Genomic DNA, 11,709 nt, shown 5'->3' on the forward strand with positions numbered 1-11,709 from the left:
ACAAATAAATTCACATGGTGTATATCACGGGGTGTCCAACGTGATTCCTGTATTCCAACTCAAGTACCCCGGCCCTGGACGTTGTCAAGTATCAGTACTCACAACTCACAATTGGAGTACCTCTTCAATGAATAAAGTATGATTAAGTATGAAAAAAGGAGAAACAGTATGAGTATTTGTCATTTTCCAATACCATCTCACATAGTTTTGGACACATTATTGAAAGCTGGAAGTGTTGTTCTCAATGTTCTGTGATTGTAGTTTTGTTTCAATTTAATTTTGCAGTGCTTATCTTTGGTAGGACTGTTAATAGTTGGATATACTGTACAAGAAAAAAATAATGAAATTATTATTTTTTTAATTCATGTTCTTTTATCAAAAATATATACAATGTATAGTCTAATGTACAACTAAATAAAGCTTCATTTAAACAATTCCTCTTCATAAAAGTAAAAGGCAAAGCTACATTTTGAATAGTGTCAATCATAATTTATATTTATCAAGTCAAAAATTTCTAGGTAAGGGTAGTACATGTAGATTAAAATGAGCAAGTGCTAACTTCTGAAATTGCATTAATGTAGAATGAGTTTATAAAAAATATGCAAAGACAGGCTTACATGTACATATACTGTGATGGGCATGTCATTCACTTATATATCCCTGCATTATATATAAATATTTTTTGCCCTAATGTACATGCATAGTTTTTTGGGTGATATCAATTATTATAACTCATATCTCAAAACTGTACCGATCAGCTTTTCAAGTACATGTATTTGGGGGAGGCCAAAGGACCATTTCATAAAACTTGTTATAATTTTACAATAGCGGTTAAAAGCTACTGAAATCCTTCAATCTGATTGGCTGATGGTAAATGTGTGATAGAAACTGTGCATTTGTTATTATGAGACCCAGAACTATATGCATCCCCCCACTCACACATGACCATCAAGCATTCAGCTCTGGCCGAGTCATTTCTCCAGCAGAACAATGAACACGTATATGTCGGCTGCGAGTAAGTTACGCCTTATAATCGTGTCACCAAGGTAACACGAAATATGGCTTTGTGAAAGATCTTGATGTGTATATGATTCCATTTAAGATGTCAGAGGGACTATTCCAGCAAGCCAGGAATAAATGATAAGATGGTTTAACTAAGGTTACACAACATAAAGACTATATAGAACAAATGATAAGATGGTTTACCCAAGATTACACAACAAGAAATAAAATTTAACAGATGAATGCTGATATCACGTAACACACTTGAATAATCTTATAGTGCAGACTTTCCTGCTATGCTTTTGCAAATAATGAAAGAAGGTGTGTTTATGTATCTGCACTGTAAATGACCTTTTTCCATTTTCCATTTTTATAATTTTCTTCTTACCGATTTTTGTACCAACCTTCAATGCAGGACTGCCAATTTCTGCATGCAATTGACATTGGCTGCTTGATTCTACTGTGTATCACCTAAGTTTGTATAATATTTCTTCCATTTTTTTTTTGAAAAGTCAAGACATACAGTACCCCCGAGAGAGATTTTACATTTCAAAAGCAAATGCGAACCAGAAGTGTGGTATAGCATCACCTCAAGTCCTGAACTACCCAAATCTGGCCAGGTTCCTACCCATTATGCAACATTCTGAACAGTGTAGTCTTGTAATATAAGCCCACTTTAATAATAGCACACTAATTCACTGCTCAATACATTCATACTGCATTAATATCATATCATCAAGTAGCTATAGCGTTATTAAAACAAACACCTAATTTCCTCTCAAATTTTTTTTTGTTCCCCGTACAACTAATATCATAGGCATTTCATTCTCTGTATTATCAACAGCTTTCTTAATAAAAGAATTGGTATATTTTGAGACTAAAAAGTAGCTATTTATGAGACACAGTCAATGAGAGAACACACATGTGGTTGGTGGATTTGCCTCCGTTCACCGTAAAATAGATATGGGAATATTAAAGGAGGACGAAGTACAGAAGGCAATAAATGACAAACATTGAATTCTTAAAAAGAAAGTGAGTATCCCCAACCCACCCCCCCCCTTAAAAAAAGGAGGGAACGGAGAGAGAAGTGGGTGAATGTGTGAGTGGGTGGGTGTCTCTGATTCGATCCTCTAAACAAGATTAACCTAAAAAGCATGTGCTGCATTTTGACTTTGGTGAAAGAAAACCCTCTCCCATTATATCTGGCACCTTATCATCAATCCAAATCCCTCCAACGAGAGGGATTGTTTTGCTTTCCGACAGTGATCAAACCGCTCATATTACCAACGTTGTATTCGCTTTCCCGGCACGTCGTGCAGGCGACCACCACCGACAAGCTTGACGAGTGAAACCCACTGCCTTTCCTGTCTCATTTGCAAACTAAAAAAGCAGTATTCATATGAGTCTGTCTTTTACCTCCAGGCATCTTATTCTTTTTTTCCTCCCTCGATATGCTATACCTCTTTAATTCATTCCCCCATCAGAGTTTTCTACACCACTGCTTTGGTCATTCAGACGTGTGCTGATGCGGTCCCACTTCTACATGCTAATATTAACAAAGAATTGCACAAAGTTCTACAGCCTCTATACATGTATCCCCCTTCATATTCATATCTGAACAAATACTTTTACATAGTAGATGCACGTCATTTTCTATTTGATATGAAACGTGCTTCAAAAGATCACTGTTACTGTTACAAATTTCATTCTGTTTATATATTCATTTGCAAATTAAGAATAATTGGAGTGAAAAATATTAAATTGTATGTTCAAGGTTTCCCTTTAAGGCATGAATGACAAAAAGAATTAAATGATCATTTGAAAACAATGTTCACTTTCCTAGAGTTTTGTTATGGCATCGTGGATGTTTGATTCTTATACCCGTATGTTTAAAATATAATGTTATCAGAATAAAAACATTTTGAAAAACATCATAAACTTGCAATCAATATAATATCCTAATCTAAAAAATACAGTATCTGAGTTTATTAATTTTCAGTTGATTTAAAAAGTGGCTTCATAAAAAATGGTGTATAGATTTGGGTTTCCATACACTTTATGTACAGTAGGTTGAGAAAAAATTAAATACACCGGCAGAATTTAATGAGTAACTAGATTTTAATTCGTCATGCGGACGAATTAGGTGGTCTGTCCTTATTCTCGCCATCATGATCACTATTACCATGTTCAAGCAGATCAATATGATCTTCATGATGACAACGGAATGTTCATTATGGATGGAATACTTGTGAAAGTCGGGAGATGATAAAGAACTGTGAAAAGGGTCTCTTTGATATATGAAAATACATGTGATATGAAAATAGTAATTATAATCTGTTTAATCTTGCTAAATTTTAACTTTCATACCTTTTAAATACCATAAAGGATCATATACGAGGTGGTAAAAAGAAAAAAAAAATGAAAAAAAAATCATCTTGTTCACCCCCAGGACTCGAACCTGCGCCCCCGAGAACTCAAGTCAAGTGCGTTATCCATTGAGCCACGATATTCCCCATAGAGGTTACACGTTCCCATAGAGATTACACGTAAGCAAATTTGAGAATTGCATATCCAATTTTGCAAGCGAAAAACGGGCATGATCCCGGCATCTGATCAAAAAATGGAGGGCACTTTTACGAAAGCTGAGAATCTCAGTTACATCATATTCAAAGCTCAGAGATAACTGACAAAAGAAAATGGAGATATAGCTCACGAAATAGAGGAATGTAGAATCTAGTTTTGAGAAAAAGTCATGTCCCATAGAGATTACACGTAAAATGAGGAAAAATGACATGCCTCTTTTCAACGCAATTTTACACCATGATGCATTTTTCAAAATGAAAATTCATGTCAACTGACGAGAAAGAGTACATTCTAAACTACAAAATATCGAAATCTGGGCGAAAAATAATCAATATTCACGGACTTATGATCAAATTTGCATAAATTTGATGACGTCATTTTTGAAAAAATGAAATTTTCAGTTTAGGCGCAATTTTGATGACGTCATGATCAAATTGAGGGACGATGGTGACATGAAATCAAATCTACAACTCATACTTTATCGATATATGAAAAAAAATTGGGGGTCAACGGACTATTTAAAGAGCTACAGTGAATTTTTAATAGGCATGTTTTTGCCCATATATGGCCTATAGTAAGAGCTCGCGCGCACACGTGCTGCAAACTTTAACGGGTGTTAATTTCATTATTAATGGTCGTAGAAGGTTGATCAAGGTATCAAATTGCTCAGAATTATATTATCAATGCAATGATATAAAAAAAAATGCGTTTCTGCGTTGCGTTGAAGGCGTTACGCGCGGAAACACGCGCGCATACCTGTGCGTGCGCAAATTTTTGAATTGCTTAAAATGACCTGAAACGTACTTTACTTTGGTCAAAAAGTGATTTTGAGCATTTTAAAAATTTGACGAGCGCGTACGCGCGCGTCGTGACCTCCAGGTGACCTTTGATGACATGACCTGTTGACCCTTGACCTGAAGTTGATGTGATGTTAATTTGATTAATTTTTGATAATTGATAATGGAGATATGATCGGCAATGTGATTTTACAAAATGGCGCCTGGATGACGTCATCATGATCTGATGACCTTGAAAAAGTTGATTTTACTTGAAATCATAGGGCTTGATGACTGACAGAAATTTGAAGGAAATTGACCATGTCGATTTCGAGTGAACGTGTGTACAAAAAAGTGTACGGAAGAAATAAAAATAAATAAAGAATAAAGAATAAAGAATAAAGAAAATTCTGGCGAAATCAATAGGTGATCTGTCATAGACCACCAGACCACCTAATGAGTAAACGTAAATGGAATAGCAAATTACTGGACAGTTTGTGTCCTCTCAGAATATACTTCATAATAGATGAAAACGTCACTCTGTTGTTATATTATATTCAGGCACGGTAGTCAAAAGACAGACCTGTATTCTAATAATGCTTCAAAGTTCAACTACAGCAGCTGTAATGTTAGTTCCAGGTGTCTATAGATTTTATAAATTTTGTCACCTATTTCAGTAAAGTGCAATTTCTTTAAAAAGACGAAAATGACTCGCTCCAAGAAGGTAACATTGTGGTTTGGAGCAAAAAGAGAGTAAATGTCAATAGTGGTGATAAAATTATTTAAGTTTATTATAGAGTAACCAATTTGTTTTTAAAATGAAAGTTCTTTGTTTTAATACTAGATTCTGTGTTCTTTGTTGACATACGGGTATACAAAACAATTGGAGAAATCATGAACCTTAAAGAAAATGTATTAAAGGTTCCATACACACACTGTAGTATGCAGATAAAATCTTGTAAACACTGGAATCACTGTCAGGGAATAATTTTGCTTTACAAATTTGAATAGCATTTTTGGTCATAAGAGAAAAGCTCTCTCAACAAAGCAATGTACAGTCCTATGTAAAAATATGCTATACAAAAGACTTTATGCATAGCAGTCTTCAAAAAATGTGGAGCGAATTGCGATGGGATACCAGGAAAATTATTCCCTGATGTGAATAAAATTGATTTGCAGATTTTCCACAGATGCGTTGTATTGTTTTATTGGGTTCCGCTATGATTGTCACTGTATTTTTTATAATTCAATTCATAAGTTTGTGAGATCGATAATTTAAAATCTTCACAAGACATTGCTAAAAAAACATTATATCGTTATATAGTGTTGACGTCTGAACAAAGATAGGCCAGAACAATTATATTCCACTACCACACTTTCAAGGGTCTGTATCATGAAAGTGGTTGTCAACTGCAAAACTTGCAATACCCAATCAGATTCGGTGTTGCAAACACATATTGTTCAACACACCCACAATCAGCCAATCAAAATCACTGTATGAAATTTATGGCTAACTGCAAATATTTGTGTTTACAGGGTCCAGGTATTAACCAATAGGATAGGAGACAGCATTAAGGTTGAAAGTCTGATTTAAGTTGCTTGAGGTGTAGGGGGAAAGTCTTTGGGCCATGGTAAAGTTGAATTACATGTATGTAGAGTGTAATACCATAGTACAACAGTGAATTACATGTACATGTAAAAGAGCATTACATTAGCATGTGACACGATGTTGTTCAATAAATCTTGAATAACAATAATTTTGAATTACAGGCATAAATGCAATGAAAGATAGGAAACATTAATGAAGATAAATTTTGAATAATTATTATGACCATACATGTACTCATTAATGAATGATTTGCATGCATTTATACATGGAACATACATTGATAATTCTTAAAAGACAATAAAAGCAAGGGGAGGAAAAAAGAAGGATATATCAAGATGCAGAATATGAGCTCATATGAGCCAGAAAGGGGGGGGGTGGAGGGATGAGCAAGGAAGGAGATAGTGGAAGAAAAAGAAGCATTATCTTAAAGGTACACATATAAATTATTTGAAAAGTTCACCCACCAGATACATTGTTTTATGTATATTTGATTTTCAAAGCTTCCTCATCACACAGTGCTATAAAAAAAGCTTCATTTGGTTAAAGGTCTAGCCAAAAAGGAAATCAATTAATGTGAATTCACAACGCTAGAGTCAAAGTAACATTCTTGAATGCCATTTTTTTTTTTTTTTATTATAATTTCAGTATCACGTAAAGGATTTAGAATATAATTGTAGAAGTTTAAACAGTAAAAAATACCACTCATTTATAATATGGGACTAACATGATATAGAGGACTTCAAGATTCAATGCTACAATAGTTTCCAAACATTCTACACTCCCTGGGGAGCATTACTCATGTAATAAATATGTACCAGAAAGAGGAGAATGAGGAATTGCAGGAGAAAACTTACCTCTTTAATTGCACTAACTTTTTTCCGTAGAAGTCTTGACTTGACCCAGCGCTCGATGGGCACATTGAACTTCATGAAGAGGACATATAAAATGTATATGAGAAGTAGGCACAAGGACTCATACCACTCTATGCGTGTGTCTGAAAAGGAGTATAGTAACAAGGACAGACTGATAGAATAAAACAAACAATCTCTGAAAAGAGGCCACCATGTTAATGAAAGAACTCCTTTACTGAAAGTTGCACACATCCCAATGACGAAAAGAATGTTGAAGACGGCGGAACCAACGATTGTCCCCACACCAACATCGCTCTGTGCAATGAAGACCCCAATGAGGCTGGTGAAAAGTTCCGGGGCGCTTCCTCCGGCGGCCATGAAAGTGGCACCGGCAACATCGTCCGACAAGCTGAGTTTATCCGTGATGACGCTTAGCGCAGGCACAAAGAACTCATCACAGACAATGGCGAGCGCGACAAACATGTAGACCATTAAAATGATGTGAAGTACGATTGCGCCATTTTTCTTCTGTTCTACTGAAAAAATATCTAAAGGATAGATTCCATTAGTTTGAGCAGTAGTTGTCACATTCATCCTTGCCGTCGTTGATTCCGTTCCTTGGTCTGTAGATGGTTCCCCCGTAAGATTTGTCTGTAATAAGTGCCTTGAGTGCCCCGAATGTTGCCATGTTTCATCAATGTGAATATGACTGTCACCGCTCTTTAGCCGCGGGATCTTGCTGCAAGAGTTCCAGAACACTTGATCGAAGTTGAAATAGAAATGGCATATCCCTCCTATCACAAAGGCTGAACAGAGGACTAAGAGTCTTGCCCATCGAGTCCTGGACCGCATATAGTGACCAATGTGCTTCATTGTTGTGATTATTTTCACATCTACTCTAGATCATATAGAGGAACACATTATCCTGTCTTGGAAGCTTCTCAAATCAACTGTATAAAAAAACACACACTTGTCAACACCATTCACATAGCATTGCGCGACACAGCAGTCAACAACCAGTAGATTTCTTGTCAATGCCTATGAATTAAATGATCCTTCACTGTGATATCACCGAAGTCCAGGTAACTGAATATCCCTGTATATGTCCGTTTGTAATTAATGAATGCCGCTTCACACAAAGTTTTGCCAAAGCGCATTCAGTTGGAGGTGGCTGGAACTGGATGGCAGCACGAGATGTGGTGTCATGTTGACATTTTAGCTCTGTGAAGCTCTCTCTATTGCTGCATACATGCCCTCCGGCTTGCCTTGCCTGTCGTTATGGTGAGCCCGCTCAGATGATTCTAACCTGTCTCTTACGAAGCTTGCCTGCCAACACCGATACTCATTATTATCACATGGGTGACATCACTGCTTTATCTGACACCATCCAATGATGTTTGCTGCCCTCAGTAGAGGATATCTTTATAACTTCCAGGGGCAGTAGTCAGCAATCTAATAAAATGAAAACAAAAATAGATACCTCCAAATATCAATAATTAATTCAGCTGAAAGAAATTATACATAATTCAATTTGATACAATGTATTGTATGCAACTTCAGCAATTAGGATGCGGAAACAAATGTAAAAGTCTCAAGCATTATTTCATCAGAATAAATTCAGACTGAAAAATACAGAATCTAAGATATGATTTGTTCTGCAAATATTCTCTTCTTGAAACAATACATAGTACAACTTTTGCACATGACATTATATGTACATCCTTTGTTGTGCATCAATCTTATTTTAAGAATCTACTTTATGTTGGTCAAAAGCATTAACTAGTATCATTTGATAGTTGTTTTTTAATTATTTGTTTTGTTTTGCACAATATTTTGTTCCTTTGTTCAACAATGGTATGAAACACACTCAAATCCACATATTCCATAGCAAAAATAATGGCAAGTTTGAATGAATGACAAGGTAATAATTATAAACAGACAACTCATTATCATGAATGCTGTAGGTGGAATTGCATGCATGTATTAAAGAGGAAGGAGAAGAAGAAGAAGAAGAAGGAAAAAGAATGGTACCGAAGATGATAAAAATCAGTAAAGATTATAAAGGAAAAGAAGAAAATAAATAAGCCATTTTAATCAATTAGAGACTTCATGCATGTGTACAAATCAAACAGAAAACACTATACATTGTATGTTGCATCATTACCACAGTAACGCTAGAGCCTGTTTCATTACAGTCTATTTGATACAGACTGATAGCAAAGTAAACACTCACAATACAATCACAATGCCTACTACTATTTTGACAGCCTGAAGCTTTGTTGCCATGACGATGTATTTGAAGGCAGTTAATGACCGGCTTCACCAAAGGACAGGAAATTGGTAGCAAAACTAGTCTTGATTTCTGACATAGTGCGTATTACCAGTGTATGAACTCAGCGTACAAAATTATAAATTATGTTCTCCATTTATTTTACATTAATTATGTTCTCCATTTATTTTACATTATTAATCTGTATAAAGAATACTTACAAAAAATGAAGTGACATTCAAATTCCGAAAGTGCTTGGTTGCAGGCGCATACATTTGTAATTCCGAAGCTTCGTTATTCCGAAGGTTCGTAATTCCGAAGGTTCGTTAGTCCGAAAACGAAGTGAGGCTCGTAATTCCGAAGGTTCGTTAATCCGAAAACGAAATGAGGTTCGAAATTCCGAAGGTTCGTAAGTCCAAAAACCAAATGATTAACGAACCTAATTTCGTTTTCGGACAAACGAACCTTCGGAACAAAGAACCTTATTTTGTTTTCGGATTAACGAACCTTCGGAACAACGAACCTTATTTCGTTTCGGATTATCGAACCTTTGGAATAACGCACCTTCGGAATAACGCCACAAATGTTCGGATTAAAGAACCCTTTTACGTTTTCGGATTAACTAACATCGAGGTATAGACAATTTTCGGAATTACGAACCTTCGGAATAAAGTACCTTCGGAATTACGAAGTGTAACCGGTTGCAGGAGGGTTAAGTTTTAAAAAGATATTGTCATGTATAAAAACATCAATTGAACACGTCATTCTATTTTATCATGGTTTTTTTTTCATTTAATTCCCTATCTATCTGTTTCTAATGATATCTTCTTGAAGGAAAGGTTTCATTCAATAATATACATTTTCAGAGAGAGAAAAAAATGATGGTATCATGCAAGCGTATATACGACAATCAATGTTACCGTTACGATCCGTCAGTGTGTACTCTATATACTTGTCATATCATTTATCGTAAATATGTTCGAACGCAAATTATTGGGAGAGGGCCGGGTGAAAACACACGCAATCCCCCGCCTGAAAAGGGGAGGTATATCCCCACCCCAACCCTATACGTGATTGATGAACAAATCCCTTATTTACGGAAACACCAAAATACATGTATGATAACCATCACTACCATCAGTCACCATGATTATCATCCTTATTATAAATTAATTATTCTTCTTCTTGTTGTTATTGTTACCATCATTATTAATTACTAAAGATCTAGGCCTAGTAATATTAATAATTGTAATAAAAATATTATTATGAAGTTCATGATCATACTTGCTTCATTAAGGGGGATAATATATATCCCCCCCCCCCCGGATTGACACAGTACGACAATACGCCAGACGGTGGCCTGTACTTATAGAGAAGAAGAAGAAGAAGACACATAATCTATATCTATTGTCAACTTTATGAGACTCTAGTCTCTATAGACTATAGCCAGGGCCCAGGTCTAACACTAACAGTACACTAAACTAACGTTAAAGTAAACACTGACTAGGCCTAAATCTATAAACAGTAGATCTAACATTATAGACTAGATGTAGCTAACTTAAGTTAGACTCTAACGTTAACACTGACTAGGCCTAACTTAAATTTAAAACTAAAAAAATAGGTAAAAGTTAGACTCTACCGCCCGGTACCGTTACTACTGGTACATGTCACAGAGATACGGTATTTAAAAAATGTTTTACTTTAGTTTAAAGATAGCTCTAAGTTAGCCACCGCAATAAGATCTATGGCTGTGTTAATGTTTTAATACGAAAATAGGATCCCTACATGTAGTTACAATAGACACTAAGTTGGACATTGTTTTGCCTAAAACCGTAGTCCGAATATCCGTCGCCGGTCGAGCGAGCAGGCAACGCGCACAGTATACGGTATATGCCAGCGCCGTTGCAGTCCGCTTTGGTTTGTTTTGGTACCGTATCGGTACGGTACCGGTACTACCGGGATCACCTTTTTTGTTTTTGCTTTGACTTTGTTCGCTTTCTCTGGCGTAATTAGGACTATCCGACTTTGCAGCCTACAAAATCTGATATAGAGTACCGGTATATGAATAAATCTAGATCTACGTAGGTCCTAGTTCAAGTAGTAATGAGCGATAGTGTATCTTTTTCTCTTACCAGTACCTAAAAAGTTAACCATCTGTGACCCCGCCTTTTCAAGTTCCCTCATGCATAGCGCATGATCACATCGATCCAGCCAGATATCCGCATATGTACGTACGGGTACGGCGCATGAAAGGCGGGGCGCGCAAAGTACAGTACCGGTACCCATCATATACTTTGACATTACCAATACCAGACTCCAAAAGCTGAGCTCCAAGCTTCCTTCCATATTTTGGTGCCGAATGTCCCGCCGAATGTACAGTAGAAAGAAGAAGAAACTGTCCCGTCCAATATACCAGTAGGCCTAGACTAAACTTGATTTTAACCAATTTATGACTGCTGAGCGACAGAAGTAAATTGTATAGGTCTATGATTTTAATATACCGCATATATACCGCATATACCACCAGTAAAGTTTATACGGTATAGGAACTTCCTGCGTATTATATTTAACAATGGATTCTAAACTGTGCCTAGAAAGTACGTACAGGAAATGGACATA

General features: G+C 36.1%; 1 protein-coding gene across 2 annotated transcripts in view; it reads right to left on the reverse strand.

The window, feature by feature from the left end:
* Positions 1-11,306, reverse strand: part of LOC129261833 (sodium/potassium/calcium exchanger 1-like) — a 57,075-nt gene extending 45,769 nt beyond the window's left edge. Inside the window, exons 1-2 of one of the 2 annotated variants that reach the window (XM_064099767.1) lie at positions 11,223-11,306; positions 6,843-8,273 (exon numbers count right to left, since the gene is read on the reverse strand). In XM_064099767.1, coding sequence (XP_063955837.1) covers positions 6,843-7,694 — 852 coding nt within the window. In that variant the 5' untranslated portion in view covers positions 7,695-8,273; positions 11,223-11,306. Of the gene's footprint in view, positions 1-6,842; positions 8,274-10,875; positions 11,008-11,222 lie in introns of those variants that run through there. The other variant, XM_064099768.1, reaches the window with a different exon arrangement.
* Between the last annotated feature and the right edge of the window lie 403 nt (positions 11,307-11,709).

The sequence above is a fragment of the Lytechinus pictus genome, chromosome 5 (assembly GCF_037042905.1).
Source record: "Lytechinus pictus isolate F3 Inbred chromosome 5, Lp3.0, whole genome shotgun sequence".
Classification (NCBI taxonomy): domain Eukaryota; kingdom Metazoa; phylum Echinodermata; class Echinoidea; order Temnopleuroida; family Toxopneustidae; genus Lytechinus; species Lytechinus pictus.